This window comes from Taudactylus pleione, unplaced genomic scaffold, assembly GCF_031769625.1.
Source record: "Taudactylus pleione unplaced genomic scaffold, aTauple2 ptg000005l, whole genome shotgun sequence".
NCBI lineage: Eukaryota > Metazoa > Chordata > Amphibia > Anura > Myobatrachidae > Taudactylus > Taudactylus pleione.
Window position 1 is genome coordinate 14647244 of NW_028284408.1, and position 23005 is coordinate 14670248.

Genomic DNA, 23005 nt, shown 5'->3' on the forward strand with positions numbered 1-23005 from the left:
AATACAGCATAAATAAATATTCAAATTTACTTTCAAATCTATCCTTTTCATTTTGCATCTAAACAAACAGATGTAAGGTCCCACTGGGTTTAAAGGCATTCTGCGAGAACATGACCGAAGGAGGAAAGGACAAAACAAATTTGTATCTGCACTGTGCAATCTTATAAATGAAATAGATATACATGTAATACACACATATATTTGACACAAACTTTTTAAAAAATTGTGTGCTCATTCAGTTGGCAAGCCTCTGGGCATTCTAATGACAGTGTGATGGCAGCTGGCAGGACTAATGCTGGTTACACATTTAACGATGTGTACCCAGCACAATCTCGTTAGTGACGAGAAAAGTGGGGGTCCAGGTATCGGCAAGTGTGCGCATACACTTGCCGATGTCATACACTTGCCGATGTCGGGAGCGACAATCATGACGATGCGTGGGAGCACGCATCGCCAGTGACATTGCTTGTACACACCGGACGATGTTGCCGATATGCGTCCGATCTGGCCGGATCGGACGTCATGCTGACTAGTGTGTACCGGCCATAAGAGGGTAGTACAGTATGCTTAGACTTGATAAGTGGATCAGATGAGACTGGACATGACTTGATAACACAAACAAGCCCACTAACACTTACAAAAACAGTCAATCTTGATGATAGGTCTATTAATTGCTTCTCTGCCTTCTCCGGGGCAAATATACAATTCTGGTTCAGAATCAAATGAGGATTTCTATGTAATAATTTGATAATGTGTTTATTAATGATAATTTTCCATATTCCATATATAGACATCAAGAGAAACCAATGAAAACTATGTAATCATTTTTCGGATGCAGTTTTTTCAAACAATTGTTTATCGTTCTCACTGAGCAATACCTCGTATGGTGTAAGACTGCAAACACACAGGGCCTGATTCACAGGAGGCGCAAAGGGTGTCAGTGCTGCGTCTTCTTACACAGTGAATCTGAGAAGTTATGAAAATGTCGCAGCCACCGTCATTTTTAGAGAGACTTCCACTGCCGGGTTCTCAGATCCGCCACTTGCGTACAAAGACGCAGCATCTGACAAACATTGGTTGTGCCATTGGACCTCTGAGCAACTAAGCTCCCAGGGCCAGTAACACTACATACGAAGACACAGTCACTGGCTGTGAAACACCTCAGAAATGGTCACAACAGGCCTGTGTTTTTGTCGCCGTATCCCCAAACGGTCATTGCTAATCGTACTACATCGTAACCATCATGGCACGTGCGCAATGCGGCTCAGTCGCATGCACAGTAGATAAAACATTGGCCATTTGCGAACAAAAAGAAACTGTGTTCACCTCTGAATCAGGACCATAATTATTATTACACTTTCCAAAGAGAGAAAAGCAGGACACACTGGCGACACACAATATAACATCCCACCAATTGGGATTATTGGGTTGTGTGCTAGTTACAGTAGTTCAGGGAGTAGGAGGTAAAATCTCAGCAAGTAAGCATTACCTTCCATACTAATGCTTCATAGCGGAACTGTCCTAGTAAAGATTAGAATTAGCCAGGCTAAATAGATCATCTGGCCATTTTAAGATTTGTAATTCAGGCCTTCAATTATGCTAAATTGGCTGCCGTCAAGTTGCCTTATGTAATAGAGCTAACAGATCACCAGAAATCCGCCATTTTAAAGCATTTGTGTTTCCGCAATGTTTCAATAGAAATCGCCAGATATAATAAGTCTAGAGTTTACAGTTTCAAATTCACCAAAACACACCAGAGAAACTGGAAAATAGAGATCACTCTGTCAGGCAAGATAACCTCAATCACAGCTATTTGAAGACATCAGAAGACATCTCAGACTCTGATAGCTGTGTGGATTGAGAGGACAACACAGGACGCTTAGCTGGTCAAACGGGCTTCTCACTCTGCAACATGGTCTGAAGAGCAGTAGAGGTTGCTGCCAGACTCTGTACTGAGTTAGAGAAAACACCCACCCATGGTGGAGGTCCACTCTGTGGTAATCCCATAATAGAGGCCAGCATATGCAAAAAAAGTCACCCAAGGTGGCTTCTGTACTGATATCGGGGCACCTGGCGGGTTACAAGACCTCACACATAACCCATCCCAAACCACATCCTCCTCACTGAAAACTGCAGTACATAAACTGCAAGATTGCGACATGGGTACAGGAATGTGGTCATTGCCCTCGTCAGACAGGTCTGCCGGGTAAATGACGCACAATATGGTACTGAATACAAAGCAACCACGAGCATGTATAATTACTAACAGGGAGCAATATACTGGTCCTGTCTTATGCTTAGGTAAGCTGCAGGAAACTGTTGCCTAAATACGGCACAGTGCAGTACACAACAGTATGACATAGGCCTCACAAATATGGTATATATATATATATATATATATATATATATAAATATATATATATATATATAGATAGTCTTCTCGATTTATGGAAGGTGGAGCTGGGGCAGGAGTAGGAGGTGGGGAACAGAGAACAGGACTAGGTGGTGGGGAGCCAGGAATAAAGGTAGGAGGTGGGGAGCCAGTAACAGGAGTAGGAAATGGGGAGCCGCTGATAGGAGGATTTGGAGAGTCTGAGATTATAGGTGGAGGGGAGCTAGGGACAGGAGGGGTAAGCAGAGACAGGAGAAGAGGCTGGGTGCCAGCTGGTATTAGATGGGGAGGGGAGCCACATATAGGAGGAGGTGGAGGGGTAGGCAGGGACAGGAGAAGGGGCTGGGGGCCACTGGGAATTAGAGGGGGAAGGGAGTCACAGGAGGAGTTAGAGGAGAGCTAGGCACAGGAGGGGTAGGAGGGGTAGGCAGGGACAGGGGAAGGGGCTAGATGCCGGGTAATAGATGTGGAGGGGAGCCACATACAGGAGGCTGTGGAGGGTAACTAGGGATAAGAGAAGGGGCTGGGTGCCACCATTTATTAGAGTGGTTGGGGAGCCACATACAAGAGGTGGTGGAGGAGAGCTGGAGACAAGAGGAGTAGGAAGAGACAGGAGAAGGGGCTGGGTGCCGGGTATTAGATGTCGAGGGAAGCCGCATACAGGAGGAGATAGAGGGGAGCTGAGGACAAGAGGAGTAGGCAGGGACAGTAGAAGGGGCCGGGTATTAGATGTGGACGGGAGTTAGGGACAGGAGCAGGAGCTGAGTGCCACTGGGTATTAGGGGGGAGCTAGGGACAGGAGAAAGGACTGGGTGCCACTGGGTATTAGAGGGGGAGGGGAGCTAGGGACAGGAAGGGTAGGCAGGGACAGAAGAAAGGACTGGGTGCAGGAGTCCGGCTGGCTATTCCGATACTAAGGCTGACAGACTGACACTGGCGATGGCCGACCCAGGGGAAAAGAGAGAGGTACAAAGAGGGGACAGGGCTTCGCGCCTGCACTGTACTTCTGGCTGTACATTGCCTCTGGCCATAGACAGCACAGCGCAGCCCCTGAATATAACAGCGGCTGGCCCAAGGTGCTAAAAATAAGACACTCTCACTGCATAAAGTAGATCTTTTTTTACAAAACCATGAATGTCATGTATACATTTTTTTTGCTTTGCCATGTGTGCGAACATAACATTTTGCCTCAAGCTTTGCTTTCACAGCATGCAATACAAATATCATCTTTGCTCTAACGGCATGTTAATTAACAATTTTGGCTCTAACTTAACACATTTATTTTGAAGTGTAAGGTGCTAATTTAGAATTCACTAGATTACTTTCATGTATTAAATTTGTGGAGCACAACAATCAGAGTGGAACATTTCTTTGTCAGACATACTGTATGAATACCTGTGTTCAGTTTTAATTTTCCTCAATATATTTTTTTAATAAATATTTTTGACTTATAATATAACAATATAGCACTGACCGTTATCCAGGTTTAAAAGTTACTTTTACATAATAAAATAACTAAAAACAACCATGCAAGCATAGAGGAAGTTTTTGTGACCCATATATTTGGTGACTCATACATCTGCCTAATCTTTTTCTTTAATTATTGAAGTGTGTGCCTGCCAGGCACTTTATTATTTTGTTAAACATGGTCAGAAGTTGTAACTAAATTACACCAAAAAAATATGAAGACAAGGTCATGATTCAAACAAAAGTGTTAAACAAGGTAGAAATATATCAATCACACTATATATTATAGGAATTCTGCATTTCGGTGCCACTTGCTGGACCATGACCAGCTATTCATTAAAAAAGAAGAAATGGGAAACAAAACAAAACCAAGCTGTGTATGAAAACCGGAAGTTAAAATTGTATAATAATGCTGTTTCTTACAGGTCATCACGATTATACAAAATTCAAAAACCCATATGGTACAACGCAGCAGCTGACCACACACTCTAGCATAGCAGGTGTGCCCAGAATAATGAGTCCTACAAGATTTATCAATAAATACACAATAAAAACAAAGGCAAGCTCGGGTAGCACTCTTGGGGGTTTAAATACTAAGAGCCAGCTTGCAATAAGCTGCCTCTTCCTGGTGTGTTAAAAAGTCCCTAGTTTAAAACGGCAATGCTTTTAATTGCAAAACACAGGGCTAAAAAACTTAGTAAATAAGCCCCTTAGTGGGAAACACTTCTCAGTTTTTTGTTCCACCAAGAGTATATTGTGAATATGAAAACATAATAAGAAGATTTTATTATTTTTTGTGATCATTATACTCTACTATATAGAAGATATTATTTAATAAGGTTGCTTATATACATGGATAGTATCTGTACCTATAACAGCATAGTGCTAAATACTGTAAGTAACAGAAATGCCTGGATTTGTGGAAATACTGGACTGTACATACATCAGTGTCCCCTACTTCACACACTCATTTTGTCACATATGTACTCCTATCCCTTATCACATATGCCCCAACTCTGCCCACCAGCATCCTCTCTCACTGCCACATATGCACTCGCCACTCTCCCCTTATCACATACATCACTGTTCCACCCTCAATCACTACACTCCCATAATCTTCACATCAGCTCCATTGCTACCTGCTGTACGGTAGTTGAGAAGTCTTTATCACCGCAACTGTGGGAGGGGTCCATGTAGAGCTGCTCTCACTTCCACTGCTCTGGTTTACTGGTGCTTTGCACTGACAGCTCACATCACACATACAGTAAATGGCATGAGTTGTGCAGTGTAGGCCCTGACCTCTCCTCCATCAGACACTGCGGTAGGGTAAGAGCTGATGAAGTGTACAGTGGAGGAGTGAAGACTGTGGTGCCCCAAAAGCCTTCCAAGCATTTCAATCCCCTGTCCGCTATTGCTTTGGGCAGTCCTCTCATTTTCATTTTTTATGTCAGATGGGAATAAGCGTTGCTGTTATCATGATCAACATAGATGATTATTGCTGAACAATATGTCACCTAACCTGCCCAAACCACAATCATCTAACACCATACATGTCCCATCTTATTGCCACTTGCTGCTTTCCTCACATAAAAAGGAATAAGTTAGAAATGGACTTTCTGTTTCAGGTTCTAAAGCCCTAAAGAAAAGTCCTGCTCTGATTTTCATAACCTGAACTAAAAAGGACTTCTCTTGTGATGGATGTACTCTACAGATTACAGTTAATATTCCAGAGACAATGTATAACATTTTACACCATGGATTATTTAGACTATTAGATTGTGAATGCAGTGTGATAGGGCCTATTTGGTCAGATGAGTAAATCTGTTTACCATAACATATGCTTGTGTAGGACAAAGTACTGGCATACAGTATGTGCATGACTATATCAGACAAGTGTTAAAGTATAGAAACGTGGGACTGACCAGTAAATTCAGGGCTCTGTAAAGTATAATGGGTATTACTACAGAGAAATATACATAATGCACTAAGAACAGAGTTAACTGGAACTTTAAATTAAAAGTTGACTAAACCAAAGTTTAAATATGAACTTAAGTAAAAGATAACAGTGTTTGAGGCATAAGTAAAATAAGCCAAGGTCATTAAAAGGACAAATGGAATGTATGAGGGAAATATAAATGACAGTAAATGGAGCATTGCTGGAATTAGAATGTACTGTACCAGATAGGTAAATGGCTTTATCAACCATGAACTCTTCTGAAAATCGAATGTGACAGAAATTCTTCTTGCTTTTGCGAATTGCTGTAATATCTCCGCATTGCTCGAAGACCTCTTGAATAATCTCCTCTGTGGCATTTTCGGGTAATCCTCCAACAAATACAGTTTTACAGCCTGGAGGCCGCTCTCTTGTAGAAGGTGGAGGCAAGTCTATAGTAAATGGGGGAAAAAAAATCAGAATATTAAATATTAAGAATTTTTCATATTACAAATGACGACAGGACCAGTATACTTCAAATGCAAGTTCCCTTATGTAAAAGAACATCTGCAAATATAGCTATAAAACTATCCAAACCTTGATGGAGACACTGCATGTGTTCTGCAGTTGAATTCAAGTAATTGTTCTGTTATCAAACATTTTTCAAGAAAACATGTAATTAACACACTTTAATGGTCAATTATACTGTATTTATATACACAAGAAGTATTTGTCTTACTTAAATTTATAAATTTTTTAACAACAAATCTTATGTAATAAAATACAAAAAACAAATATATTTGTACTTTACGATATAGAACAGAGTCCTGCATAACATATATACATATATAGGACAGACAGAAGCTGCCAGGGCGCTGGCAGCTTCTGTCTGTTTTTGTGCCTACAATTAGTCTCATCAGGTAGCACCTCCCATTATATATATTCAGGGTGTTCAGTCCAGAAACCTTCCCATATACGCACTGGAACATATCATTCCACATTAAGAGGAGAAAAATAAAGGGAATGGAACAGAGTAAAGATGGCGATGGCTCTAATCCCTCAGCCTAACAATTGGCAATGTGAAAGTTAAGTCAGAGATATATTTTTTTTAATTTTAACCTTTTTCAACATGGCATGTAGGCAAGTTAGAGACGGCTGCAGTTTAGATGCCCTACTACCCGCATTATCACAAATATAAAAATTGTTAACATTTTGTATAGGCATTGAGAAATCACCAGGTGGTACCAAGACGTGTCAATACAACAAGGACAGGTTTGTTCTTAAAAACTACTGTAAAACTTAATGTAATACCATTAAGTTACTGGACCCAGAGAGTTCAACGGTCATTACTGAAACCATCCCTGTTGCTCCTCCAGTGACCTCCGCAGTCCTCTTGATGACAGGAGCTTCTGACACAATTTATGCACAAATGGGGAACAAGTGCCCTGTCCAGCCGTGAGCAGGATGCCAAAGAAGAATACCGGGCATAGAGCTACACAGAAGTAGCGCAAGAGTGACAACCTTTTCAAGTTAGCAGAAGAGAAAGGAGGGCCAGTTGAAACAAAGAAGTTGATGGTTGACAAATTCATCTTTCATGTCTTCATCTTCCACCATCTCTCCTATTTACAACTGTACCACATCACTGGTAGCCCCACAGATGTAACTAATGGCTGCTTTAATATTAGTGGCTGACAATGGTGCTGTTCAGTGGATGATAATATCCATAAACTCTATCCACAGCTCCAGCTACAATTGTTATATCAGTACATTATGTATCAATTGTTCCCCATTCTTTTAGATTGCAAGCTCATTGGGGCAGAGGCAACGTTACCTTCATGTTATCGTATGTGTCATACAGTGCTACTTCATATGATAACAGCAACAACCTGGGGCTCAAATTACTGGAGTCAGTCTTTTTTAATTAAACTATAAGATGAATACTGATTTCTATAAAAATACAATGAGAATAAACAATAGTACTGGTCATGTGGTAACAACAACAAAAGGTCAAGGACACTCATTTCAGGCAGACAAATCATAGAATACAAACTCCTCCTTTAATTCATTCATTCATTATATTGCTTGGTGAATATAATGTAGTGAAGGAATTCAACTTTGCCTAAGCAGAATGGCTTCCGTCATTTCCTTCCATGATACGGAGAACTTTTTACAATGCAGCAATTGCTACACAGACTTTTGTTGGGGAGGAACATTTATCATGTCATCTGTAAATATTCGCTACATAGACGCACAGAAACTGGTGTAATTTTATTCCAGTTCAACTACACTGAAAGACATCAAAAGGAAAAAAAAAAGGAGAACAGCAGAAAACACAAAGCTCTGACATTATGATGAAAAACTCTGCTGGTTATCGCTGCTGTCTTGTTCTAGATAAAACAACAGAATGGCAGAGGAGAGGAAAGTACTACCTAACAGCAGGCGTGTGCTTACTTGGCTGTGATGCTAAAAGCATACACCATTCTTTATATTACATTTAGTGCATTACAATATATTTGTAGTTTACTTATATAACTGAATTTTGCTGTCAAGTCCAGGGATCATTTGAAACATCTTAAGTATTTATTAGTGTCAGAATAAAAACTTTTTACACCCATGTGGGGTCTTCAGGGTACTAATATCGGTTTGTTTTTCATTCATTTTGCAGTTAAAAAAATTGATAAAATAAACGACAGTATCCATAAGCCTTTCTAGTCTCAGATTATGAAAGCCATACAGACACTAAATATCTGGATTCTTTTACAGAAGAAACATAAAAATGATGCACGGATGCTGTTAAACATGAACTTGTGAAACCAAATATTTTTCTACCGCAGATACAAACCAGTAACAGCAGTTTTGTGGGTGACAAGGCTGTATAGAAAGAGGAATGCTTTTGCTAAGTATTCTACAGTAGATACTACTGGATGCTGAACAATATCACACAATGTTTACTGAACCATTCTAATTTCTACATCATGTACAAAAATAATATACATACAGTATGATATGAGAACAAAAAATAAATGTCAGATATTGCCCAGTCTCAAGACTCATCTGATGAGAAAGGACTTGAAACCTCTCTGAGAAGGTCCAATTCAAACAATCCAGCTTAGAAAAAATCTGTACGGCCAGACTGCAGTATACAAGATTCTGGGGGAAAGTTACTAAACTTGTTCACACCGCAGGTTTTCAGGCACTTTGCTGTGTGGTTTGTATTATCGAGTGTTACCAGACTACAAACTACATATCATGACACCAGCATCCAGATTTTTATAGATAAGAGGTATCCAAAACGATTATGTGTTAAGCGGTAGTTGGCAAACTAACTTTTTATGAAAATAAAACAGCTGTGGCTTATATGGGCGTAATAGTTCAAGTTCAAACCATGCAACAATAATTAAATAAATCAGTAGAAAAAAAGGAAGTCCCCCACATTTTACACAACCCCAATACTACTCAACACCAGGACTAGAAGTCCTTATGAATACAGAGTAGCCCAAGGCTCCATGTGCCCTGGCTGTTGGGTAGCAGGGACAAAAATGGGAATATAGCACAAACACTTGTGGCACTGCAAGTGCCAGCCTGCACAGACAGCTTCTGACACTTCTTGTAAGCTGGCACTTGTAGAGCTAGAAGCTATTCAGAAATGGTCTCTTCCACCACTTACCAGGGCTGCTAAGTAGGCAGGTACTTTACAAATAAAGTAGATAAGCTAGTGCCATCAGCTCTGTTAAAAGCTATTTTTTCCTTGGGAATACTACTATTACTAGACATAGTAGTAGTGGTATTACTGTGTTTCTCTCATTTTCATCATTGTTTATTAATAAAGAGTCACCATTTTACGCAGCGCTATGCAGAGAATATTGAATATTAAACTAAGTTTTAGCATCAAGTCAGGCCACGTACAAGACAGGAACTGAGGGACACAGTTTACTAGCCGATGCTTCCAGAGTGGCACATGTGCAAATACTTTCATATTACAACCAGACTTTTAGCTTTAGGCTGTGTTAAGGTCAAGATATTAGATATCTGAAAACTGCAAGTACAGGTGTATATTCCCATGCAATAGACAAATTAAAATGGTAAATAAAGTAATATTCCCATGCAATAGACAAATTAAAATGGTAAAGAAAGTATTAATATAAAAAATAGAATGAATTACATTAGTCCGACTGTCTATACACAACTCCAGTCTTTAGTGTTCCTCCACACACGGTTTGTAATGTAATGCTAGAAAACTGCACGGAAAAAAAGATCATAGAGGCTACAGCAGATGAAAGCTGCATAAACCAGTGCCTGACCATCAACCAGATAAACAGTCTAACCAGTTTTACTGTTACCCAATGTTAGGCCACATAGTGGTTTCACCTGACTCACCTTAAATTGATCCTATTCAATAGACTATGCTGCACCTTGCAAGTAATGTTTTGCCTTTATATACAATATACAGTTCCCTTTATACATTTCTAGGAAGGCATTTCTTATCATTTGCAATAGGGAATAAAAGGGTTACACTATTTCATGAATACTTAAACTTGATGCATTTGAGTGGGGCCTAAATCACCCTGAGAAAAGCAAAGACTGCATCAATGAATATTAAACTGGAGCCATGGAGCTCAGTCTGAAGAAAGACCATCTTGGATCAGTCAGACTGTGACGGATGGAGTCAGCTGGCAGGACTGCATATCATGTAGCCGGTGCGAGAAGAGTACAGAGACAATGAAGGAGTGAAATAATTTTATCTCACTCTGCCCAAGGGAAAAAATAGATTCTAGGCTCTTAGGGCAGGATTCATTGCACTCACATTTTATAAATAATGCATTTATATATAAAAGCTGTCAAAGTGTATATAACAAATAATAAAATAACATAAGAGGCATTAAGGAATGCTTTTCTGTTTATCTATAGGACATTCATACTCTCAATTTAGATATTAAATGTAATTGTGTAACTACTGTGCTAGAATTAAGAAAAATAACAGACATCAAGGTTGATTAAAACAAACGAAAACAAAACACAACAGCTAAAGCAGGAGCTGGAAAGGTTTCAAAAGAAAATGTGTGTTGAAGTACTGTAGGCGAGGACTCAACACAGTAGAGACATACACAATATACGCATCATAGCTGTATAAATGTGGGCATTTAGCGTTGTACAAACAGAAGTGGCACTGGCATGCAGGATCCATTTCTGTAAGACCAGGCCTTTCTAGCATCTGATCTCTATATGAGTTCGCTTGGGCGGAATTAGAAAGTGTGAAAATGATCTTTGCCCGAGGCCATAACATCAAAGGAGCCTACAAAGAAAATGTTATCTTGATCAGGCCTGGATTTCTAGAAAAGCTATATAGGGTGGCAGGTTTTCACAGTTCAAAATGCATTTCATGCACAAATAATTTTATGGCCTTTGTCTCCAAGCCTGCATTTCAACACTGGTCCTTTCTGGTTTCCAAAAGCATGTGGATAAGAGGCAACACCATTGGAGCCCATTATGCCAGGGTGTCAGGGGGTCCTGCTGTGTTATGTTATTGTAAACAGATATTATTTTTACTGTGCACAGTATTATTGTTTGCCAGCAGAAAAAAATGGAAAGCATTCACAAAATCACAATGTGATCCACTGGAAGTTAAGACTATGTCCTGCTGTTTTATGACTTTCCCAACACTTGTAGACACAATTTACATTATATCGTATATGGCTATCACGTTTACGCTGGAGGTTTGGGTTGGTACTTACTGGGATTAGGAGGAAAGAGGGTGCAGCTTTTACAGTGGATGATTTCTTTCACAATAGGCAGTGGTGGAGGTGGTAATAGGCCCATTCCAGCCATCATTGGATTGATTGGAGTTATGCCAGTCATCATACTTAGGCTTGGATCAAACCCTGGTACACAGATTGAATCTGTAGACACATAAAATAGCAATTTACCTTACTGAAACAAATTAAAAAAAATGGGATGTCTCGGCACAGAACATTACATACTCTGTGGGAATAGCACAGACCTCCCTGTGCGTGATAAGCCATTTATTCAATGGGGGAAGAACAGCTTGTAAACACTGCATGCAGGGAAATCAAAGGGGATGCTATGTAATTAAAAACCATAACAAAATGAAATCACTGCCACAGAGGTTTGGAACCAAACACTAAGAATACCATCAGCTTCTCAACACCAGTTGTTTAAATTGGCACAGGTCTCTCTGACTGAGATTGATTTCCTACTGATAGCTGACTTCTCAGATTGTCTTATTATTTACACAGAAGCAGCTTCATTACCTTGAATGCCCTTTATTGGGAAGACAAGCACTCGCGTTTCTATTTAACCCATTGTATCCCATTTTTTAGGTCTCAAGCTCCCTGGATATATAAGGGCTTGAGACATGTTCCTGCTGGCTACAGACTAAGCTATCCTTGACTAATGGTAAAATGAGGAGTTGTCAGTCATTGGTGGCCTGGTGTCAAATCTAAACAGCAAATCAAATGTAAATAATTTTCTCTCACTCTGCCCAAGGGAAAATAATAAAAAGATCCCAGGGGAAATAATTATTAAAGAGCCCCAGGGGAGGCCCACAATAACAGTATTTGCAGAGAGAAACCCAAAGAAAAATGCTATATGAGAGCTGTACAGGCTTGGATAATACTGATACCTGAAACATTCTGTAAATATTCATTGCATTATAGGAAAAATAAATTATACATATATATATATATATATATATATATATATATCCCCAAACGTGCGACACTCCGCACTGGTGAAAAAATCACTGTAGTCAAGGCTGAATGTGGTCAACGTTCAATGATTTTCATCACAGCATTTTCATCAGGACACTCATGTAGCATGCAGTATCGTGTGCAGGCAACCAGCTACGTAACTTTATTTTTGAGAGTGCCGAACCATGTGCCTTGGATATATAGATATAGATATATATACATATACACACACAGTATATATACAGTATATATACACAGCGGGTAAAATAAGTATTGAACACCAACATTTTTCTCAGTAAATATATTTGTAATGGTTCTATTGTAATGAAATTTTCACAAAATGTCATTAACAACCCATGCAATCCACACATGCAAAAGAACAACAACCCATAGATATCCATAAATTAAGTTATGTGTAATAATGTGAATGACACAGGGAAAAAGTATTGAACACGCTTACTGAAATGTATTTAATACTTCGTACAAAAGCCTTTGTTGGTAATGACAGTTTCAAGACCCCTCCTGTATGGAGACACTAGTCACATGCATGCTAAGGTGTGATTTTGGCCCATTTTTCCACACAGTCTTCAAATCTTGAAGGTTCCATGGGCCTCTTCTATGAACTCCGATCTTTAGTTCTTTCCATAGATTTTCAATTGGATTCAAGTCAGGTGAATGGCTGGGCCATTCTAGTAGCTTTATTTTCTTTCTCTGAAACCAATTGAGAGTGTCTTTGGCTATGTGTTTGGGATCATTGTCTTGCTGAAATGTCCACCCTTGTGTGATCTTCAGCATCCTGGTAGATGGCAGCAGATTTTTTATCAAAAATGTCTCGGTACATTTTTCCATTCATCCTTCCTTCAATTAAATAAAGTATGCCAGTACCGTATGCTGAAAAACAGCTCCACACCATGATATTCCCAACTCCAAACTTCATTGTTGGTATAGTGTTTTTGGGGTGATGTGCAGTGCCATTTCTCCTCCAAACATGGGGTGTGTTATGACATCCAAAGAGTTCAATTTTGGTTTCATCTGACCAGACTATATTCTCCCAGTATTTCACAGGCTTGTCCAATGTTGTGCAGCAAACTTTAAACAAGCTTCAACATGCTTTTTCTGCAGCAATGGAGTCTTGCATGGTGAGAGTGCATACATGCCATGCCGGTTGAGTGCATTACTTATTGCTTTCTTTGAGACAATTATACCTGCTAGCTCCAGGTCTTTCTGAAGCTCTGGACAAGTGGTCCTTGGCTCCTGGACAACTCTTCTGATAATTCTTTTCACTCCTCTGTCAGAAATCTTGCAAGGAGCACCTTTGTCGTGGCCGGTTTATGGTGAAATGATGTTCTTTCCACTTCCGGATTATGGCCCCAACAGTGCTCACTGGAACATTCAAAAGTTAAGAAATCCTTCTGTAACCAATACCATCAGTATGTTTTGCAACAATAAGGTTGTGAAGGTCTTGAGAGAGCCCTTTGCTTTTACCCATCATGAGATGTTTCTTGTGTGACACCTTGGTAATGAGACACCTATTTATTAGCCATCAGTTGGGACTGAACCAGCTTATATTAATTTGCACTGACAAGGGGCAGAATTGCTTTGTAATAACTGATAGATTTCAGCTGGTATCTTGGCTTTCCATGTCTTTTTCCACCTCCCTTTCTTCATGTGTTCAATACTTTTTCCCTGTGTCATTTCACATTATTACACATAACTTAATTTATGGATATCTATGGGTTGATTTCTTTGTATGTGTGGATTGCATGGGTTGTTGCTGACATTCGGTGAAAATGTCATTACAACAGCCCCATTACAAATATATTTTCTAAGAAAAATGTTGATGTGTTCAATACTTATTTTACCCGCTATATATATATAATATATATATATGTGTAAGTAGATTTCCTGGAAGGAAGGATGCACTCACTGCTTAAAACAACATTTAAAGTTTATTCATCTTTAGACATCTCAGTGAAACGAATAAAATTCTGTGTTCATGGTCGACGTTTCGGTACAATTATGTACCTTTCTCAAGAACTCAGTTCAACAAAGTCATATATGATGAATACTGGAAAACGAATGCAACGATATCTGTACTTCACTGAAATCATGGCATGGAAAACCAGGGATAATCTCAACGTGAGATCGCAGGAGTGTTGCCAAACTAAAGAGATTCATTAAAAGGGCATCACAACCTGCAGTTGCAAGCCTGGAGGGAAACAGAAGACCTGCGTATCGATGGCATTCCGTGGCTCCCGTTGGCCCCTGATGGGTTCTGCCAGCTTAAATACATTGATCATTCATGAACCAAAACCTCGTTGTTTATTATTATTGTTAGTTATTATGGTGAGTGCAGAGCCCCTGTGAGAGAGTGTGAGACAGTAAAGCATACTGAGACCATTCATGTGTGGGGTTGATTCTCAGCAAAGGGAGTGGGATCACTCACAATTTTGCCTAAGAACACAGCCATGAATAAAGAAAGGTACCAAAACATCCTCCAAGAGCAACTTCTCCCAACCATCCAAGAACAGTTTGGTGAGGAACAATGCCTTTTCCAGCATGATGGAGCATCTTGCCATAAGGCAAAGGTGATAACTAAGTGGCGCGGGGAACAAAACATCAAAATTTTGAGTCCATGGCCAGGAAACTCCCCAGACCTTAATCCCATTGAGAACTTGTGGTCAATCCTCAAGAGGCGGGTGGACAAACAAAAACCCACAAATTCTGACAAACTCCAAGCATTGATTAGGCAAGAATGGGCGGCCATCAGTCAGTAAGTGGCCCAGGATTTGATTGACAGCATGCCAGGGTGAATTGCAGAGGTCTTGAAAATGAAGGGTCAACACTGCAAATATTGACTCTTTGCATAAACTTAATGTAATTGTCAATAAACGCCTTTGACACTTCTGAAATGCTTGCAATTTTACTTCAGTATACCATAGTGACATCTGACAAAAAGGTCTAAACACTGAAGCAGCAAACTTTGTGTAAACCAATACTTGTGTCATTCTCCAAACTTTTGGCCATGGCTGTATTCTCTTTTATCTTGAACATATTGAGCTAGAGGCCCCATCACACAATTTCTTATTGAGTTAGAAGCTAGTATTATCACTCCTCATTGAGGCTACATGTCCTGAGTAGGAAGTAATAGGTTTACTCTTGTATTGGCCAGCAGAAGAGTATTGGTGTGATTATTTTGTGCCACAAGCTTACAGAGAATAGTCCTGTACATACACACTTTGTTTTATAATACTTGCTACAGCTGCATGCATTTTTATTTAAGGTTCCTCTTGACCACTTATATGGGACCCCTTGTAAAACACAATACATGAGCAAGCCCTGAAAAGTATCAGTGTTTTCATCAACAAATAGATCTTACTAACTACATTGGGGTTCGTTTACATTTGGATGTAAGTACATTTTATAACACGCCTCTCAGATGTTGCAGTACACGCCCACTTTACCACCGCACTCATAGGTGGTGCATTCCCAATCTCCCTGAAATGCTTTTTCAAAACTATTCAACTGTGCTGCTACTATTTTATATATATTATTAATGTGCATAACTGCTATTGCTATCACGTCTGGAGCTGATGATGTTGTCTGATGGTCACAAGTGAAGATCCTTAGTTCTGCTGACTGACATAATTACTATGAGCTTTGTACGATATGTCGACAGTCATAATGGCAACGTTAAATGCTGACATGGTCATAATGTCAACGTTCGCCGTGCTAACATTGTTGTGCCGACATTATGAAAGTCGACCTCTTGACTACATTACTATGGACCATTGTACCACAGTGGAAATGCCAATAAACTGCAGGAGCAAATTACAATATAGTAAGTGGTGGGAGGAAGGGAATAAACATTGTCACCAATTGAATATTATGTATGTAACCTTTCTCTTCTTATGCTGCATACAGGTATATTTACGGACACGTGATTTCATTGCTCTCAGAGTGACATTCATAATCAGGGCTTGCTTCTTTTAAGTGAATTTTTTTTTAATATAATACAAGAGATGATTAAACAATTTTAATGATTTATATGATGGGGACCCTGCTCTTCACATATGTACAGTAAGGCTGGGTACACATTAGACGATATGTCGCCCAATCCGGCGGATCGGGCCAACATATCGTGAACATCTGCAAATGTGTACCCACTATGTTGGCCCTTACACATTCCCAGGGATCGTTCATCGCATCAACAGATCTGCAGTACATGCTGCGCAATCTGTCAATGTGATGAATGACCTCATGCATTTGGATGCAGCTGGTGAACGACACATCGTGCGGTCGTTCACCAGATCGTGCAGTATATACAAACCGCACAATGTCATCTGTCGCATCGTGGGTCGGCTGGATCGTCTGTCGCATCGCAAGTCATGTAATGTGTTCCTACCTTAAGAGTAAGACCCAAGATAAAAGAAGCAGGAGAATACGATTTGTGCTCATATTTGGATTAATTGATCTTAAGGCCTGATTCAGAGCCGCTCGCGCTGTGCGTTCGCAAGTGGCCCGATGTTCTGCGAATGCACACGCTTAATTCTGGGCGTGCGCAAACTACACACTGCGATCGACAACCCTCTCGCTCACCCAACAAAGGCAGCCCAGGGTAATGAGTGACAGGAGAGGCCGTTTGTGGGTGGTAACAGGGGCAGGACACTAATAATGGGGGTTGGAGATGCGAACGCAGGCGTGCCTGGGTGTTTCAATGGCGTTTTAGAGGCGTGCATAATTAACAGGCGTCATTGTACACGTCACTTGCCATTTTTTTTACACTGATTTCCTCGCAATGCTTGCGGTAGGGTAAATCTACCGCAAGCACTGTGTTCACATCCGATGGTGCTCGATGTACCAATTTTTTAATACACTTCCTGGAGATGACGTGTTGCTGGTGGGCGGCTCTGCCTGTGCGATTGGGCGTGCGCATACACAAAGTGGCCGCTCGCTAAGACATGGTGGGCTTGCTAATGCCTTGGCGAGCGATCGCTCCCCGTGGCGTCACTTTGAAAAATTTGCATATGCATCTAGTGAGCGTACGCAGATAGCGAACGGGTCTGAAGCAGACCCTTAGTGTGATAACCCACTGGTACTTTTTTGTCCTGTCTTCTCTATGTTTGTCTGTTATAAGTGTACTGTAGGTCAAAACAAATATTTAATAAAATTGAATGCAGCGCACGAGCCCAAACAGAGGTGGGGCTTCTCAGAAAGGGAGCGGGGTATCACATAACCAGGGCGGAGCCTCGTGGCACCCCTGTTCGCGTTTCTGTGAGGGCAAACGGAGGTGCTTGGCTGCTCCCAGACTCCCCTTATACTGCGAATAGGTGCTCCCTTCAACCCACCCCAGGCAGTGTCCCGCCGGTGGTGCAGCGGGACAGTCTTAGAAAATGGGACTGTCCACCTGAATGCGGGACAGTTGGGAGGTATGTAACTAGGACAGCTTACAGGGGTGGTTTGTGCATGTCCTACCCATCCACATTCCAGTACCACCCAAAGGTGAATAATGTATATAACACATGTAACTTGACATGGAAGATGGGTCCCCCTCAGCTCTGGGCCCAATAGCAGCTGCACCCCTTGCACTTATGGTAGTTATGCCCATGCCTGCGGTGATGCATACCAGGCCCTGTCACCCTGCATGCTGTGCTTTTTATGTCATGACAGCATGAGAGTAACATTTAGTAGCATTGAACATTGCAATAATATTTGAATGTCATTCAGCATATAGTAAATTAAACTAAAGCTGGGTACACAGGGGAGCGATGTCAGGCCGATTTGCCATTTCGTAATGACAAATCGCCTACATCGTTCAGTGTGCACAGGAGATTGCTTGCTCCTGTGGTTGCTAGTGACGGTCGCCAGGTTTCATGTGCTGCACATCAAACCTAGTGATATCGTTAGTGACCTGTAGTAAGTTAATGAAGGTCGGAACAGTGATTGTCAGTGAATGCCCGTCGCTCAAGTGTGAACCCAGCTTTACAAGTCAAACACAAAACATTCTCCTTTGGAATACATTGTTAACAAAATGATTTCCCGGATGACTTCATTTAGCCACAGCCTGACTGGGTGAGGGGAGGACTACTGTGCTACAGTTATAGCTATACAACCCTTTTGGATCCGCCCACATCCCCAGAGGCTTAAGGGAGAGATTTGCAGTAAACGACATCACGGTCCTGGCCCCCTGCTGCTCAATGCCGCAAATTGCAGGATTATAAAATGCAGTGTGAATCAGCGATGACCCTATTCATGGTGCGACGACCTGCACCGGCATCTCCTTGGTAAAGATCAGCAAATACAGTTTCAGCACAAAACTTATAGGAGCATAATCATGCAGATATGGCTGTTATATTATAATTTATAACTCATGAACATTTTTCTTTCAGTAAAACAAAAGTCAAACAAATTGTCAAGTTGTGCCAGTCATTTAGTAGTGCTGTTTAACCAGTAAATTAAACTGAGAAATTGAGGGGCAATGCTCCTTTAACATATGCTGATAGATGAGGAGATGGTTGAAACAGAGGGGATTTAAAAAGAGAAATGGTGGTAATAAGAATTCAGGGCATGGGATGAGTTGTAGCTGTTGTGGTTTTGCTTCCAGTTCAGTATGTTGGCAAGAGAAGGCTCACAGTCCTCCTCTTTGTTGCTGATTTAGGAGATGTAGAAGGATAAGTATGTGTGTGACTGATCGCAGCTGAAGGGCTCCAGTTCTGGCAGACAGGAAAATACAAAGTGCAGAAGTGAAAACTGGAGCAATGAACTCTGCTGGGGAATTATTAGCCCACGGAAAGCTGGGCTTCTACAGACTCTCTGTGGAGCACACTTTCTGCAATCACAGCTGGTAACACAGATCTGCTGGCGAAGTCCAAGGTTAATGATAAAACACAACCCATTCCCAGCTGCATAACATCTCAATAAATGCAAAAATAGTATAGACATACTGGACCAGTTCTCTATGGCCATAGATAAAGAAACAAAATGTCCAATGTAATATGCTGAAATATACAAATGTTTTCAGAAGATAACATAACAGTAAAAGTCTAAAATGTATATGCAAAGCAACAATTTATTTCAGAAAAAAAGCCAATTTTTATATCATTTGGGGAACAATGATTTTTTTAATTTTTTTGTCAGTTATTAATAAATCTCTCAACATATCTACATGTTGATCAAACGGGATCGGTATGAAATACTGCCGGACGCGGTTCAAATCCCGATGCTGGAAGACCGGCAGTGAGGTTCCCGACTGGTAAGTATTTAAACTATTACTAGCCTAACCCCCCCCTAACTCTAACCCTCCCTAGGGGTGCCTAACCCCAGGGGCGGATTGGGATGGAAAACCAGCCCGGGAAATTTTTAGAAGCAGCCCTAATGGGACGGGGTATGTTGAGAGGGCGGAGTCTGCTGAGGGGGTGGGCTTCTCTCCTCTTTAGGGCCTGATACTGAGTTGGACGCACTTACTTCTTCTACTAACCTCTTGCATGGTGTACAACCGTGTGTCTGAATGTGCAAGGCCTGAGAAGCCTAGTTTTAGCATCTATAGACGCTGCTATACCACTTGGTGTGTCTTTAGAAGCCACCATCAGACAGCATCATCAAAACTTGCACCAGCCCTATGCAACTTGCATTTCATCCGAGTATGGCCTCCAATGTGAGCGATTCAGCGTCTCTGTACACAACCACTTTCAGCAACACTCCTGTGTCACTCCAATAACATACCCTAACCCATTACTTCATGTGTGTCTGATTAGCCAGCTCCCCTATAACCACTCAGAAATGCCCAGCACATTTCTGATGCACCTCTGTGTGCATGTGTCTGACTCTGCACTGCCCTCTGTACAAACACCACTGGGATGTATACACGGTGCCACCGCTCCACTGCGTCCAACATCGCCGATGAGTCTAACTCACAATCAGGCCCACAATGCTTTATACTATGCCATTCTGGTGCTTACTATATAACATAACATAACTGCATGCTTATTTACATATTGTCACTCCCCTTCTATCTGCTGATCTAATTTATTATAAAAACGTTTAGAGGTGCAATAAATATAAAATAGCAATTACACCCCCCCACAAAAAAAATACATATATTAAACATTCTGCCTTGCAATGATATGTAAGTAGCCAGCACTGGGCGAGACATTATGGTGACATGTATTTGCAGAATACTGTACAGAAAAAACATGTCACATATCTATCTATATCCATTATGGAGGTGCGACACTAGGGACAAAAACATGAACAGCTGTATATGTATTATCAACGTTTCAATGATGCTTTATTCAGCACTGTCTTCAGGATAAAAAACATTTATATTAAAAAGCGCTTACCTTATATCCCATAGTGAACCCCACATGTGCAGAGAGAACACCAGAAACGGAAATGTGTTTTTGTATACAATATATATATATATATATATATATATATATATATACATATATATATATATATATATATATACACATATATATATATACACATATATATACATATACATATGTAGTTAGTATCCCGGCTGACGGGATGGCTATTTTCTATATACTGCCACCAGAAACCCCACACCAGTCGGGATCCCAGCTCCAGGATGCCGACCACCGGCATCCCGAAGGTAAGTATCGGGAGTTAGGGGGAGGGTTAGGCACTAGGGGGAGGGTTAAGGTTAGGCACTAAGGGGGGAGGGTTAGGTTTAAGGTGCGGGGAGGGGGAGGCTAGGTTTAGGCACTATGGGGGAGGTTAGGTTCAGCCACCGGGGAGGGAGGGTTAGGGGAGGAGTAGAGGTTAGCGTCAGGAGTACTTACCTACGAGTGTCTGTATTTTGACAATCATACCCAACCCTATACATATATAATATGTGTGTATTTATCTATCTATATACTGTATATAGAAATAGATAGATAGATATATTCCCAAACCGCACTGCCACAATACAACTAGCCCTGGTGCTTGGTATCCAGAAAACGGGATGACCTATGTGGTTTAACAATACACTTGGTGTTTGATATCATGATTGGAACCCTTGGAGTGCTGTGAAATTTTTTTGGATGGTATAATATATATATATCTATATATATATCTATATATATATATATATATATACACACAGATATATATAGATATATCTCTATCTATCTCTATCTATCTACTATATAGATAGATATATCGCTCTCCATGTATATATGTATGTATATATATATATATATATATATTTCTATCTATATCTCTATCTATATCTGTCTATCTTTTATCCCCACTGCAAGGCAGGCAGATATTTATAAGCACAGCACGATATACAAAAAACACTATCTACAAAACATGGATGGTTTACCCAATCCATTTTACTTACTACTGTAGGTCTGTGTCCTATACACTGCAGTGCTGTGAAACGTGGCTGGCCGGCTCCTGATTCTCCTGGGCTGGCTGCAGCTTTTAAGATAGACTGATGTAGCGATTAGGGCTGGGGGGCCGCTTAATGCCCACACCTTCATTAGTCGGACCGGAGGCGGACCACTGACAGGCTCCGCAAAGCAGCTCCCCGTCGGCCATTTTTTTCCTCCCCTGTAATCCTCTGGGCATGCGCACTTTGCGCAGACGCTGTCAGCTAAACTACACTGCCCGATCGCAGCAGCAGGCCCAGCGAAGGGGGTCACAGGCAGTCAGTGATGGGACATTGGGTCCGGCCCAGCGGGAACCAGCCCGGTGTCCCGGCGGCCCAATCCGCCCCTGCCTATCCCTAACCTCCCCCCCCAAGTGCCTAACCCTAACCCCCCTGTAAGTGCCTAAACCTAACCCCGCTTCCCCGCAGCCTAAACCTAAGTCACCCAGGTGGGGGGGTGCCTAACCCTAAGCCCACCCTGGGAGCCCCTACCCACAAAACAACCCCCCCCCCCCCGCAGCTGTCCGCACCCGGTTTACCTTCGATCGGTATGCCGGGCGTCGGGCTCCCGGCGTAGGTAAAGTGAGACCCCTGCCAGGATTAGACAGTCGGAAAGCCGACGGTCGCTGACTGCATCCCGGTCAAACAGTGGGTGTATAACTTTTTTTCCTGACTGTTCCTGTGTGTCTCCATGTAAGAACAATGGGAAACATTTATAAAAATGAGAGTAGATCAAAACAGAGTCACTGCCCATAGTAAGAATTTTGGGCATCCTGACATTTTTGATCCTGGGCCCACCGCTCGACAGAGGTTTGCAAAAATTGTATATATTACAATAAATTTTGCATAAATATAACATGTTAAACCTTACTTTCTGCTGCTCACTGATGTAGGCATAAGAGAAATAGTGTGTGGACAGAGCATTATCTCTACCCTCTGAACAGGCAGTGATGAAGGTCCCATCATGGTATTTGGACCAACTATTGCCTGATGTTTATTTTGTTATAATACAACCTCTTTAGCTTTATACAGTATATGCCCCATACTCATCCTGCCCTTTCCAGCAGGTTTTCATGTTAAGAGGGTAGAGCTGCTTTATCTAGAGTAGCAATGTGATACCCCTC

At 41.2% G+C, this 23005-nt stretch overlaps 1 protein-coding gene across 8 annotated transcripts in view; it reads right to left on the reverse strand.

The window, feature by feature from the left end:
- ENOX1 (ecto-NOX disulfide-thiol exchanger 1) overlaps positions 1-23005 on the reverse strand; it is a 540470-nt gene that overhangs the window by 134531 nt on the left and 382934 nt on the right. For all 8 annotated transcript variants that reach the window (XM_088442288.1, XM_088442454.1, XM_088442218.1 and 5 more), the window contains 2 exons: positions 11525-11689; positions 6038-6244 (listed from right to left, as the gene is read on the reverse strand). In XM_088442288.1, the coding sequence (XP_088298414.1) occupies positions 6038-6244; positions 11525-11689 (372 nt within the window). The remainder of the gene's footprint in view (positions 1-6037; positions 6245-11524; positions 11690-23005) is intronic.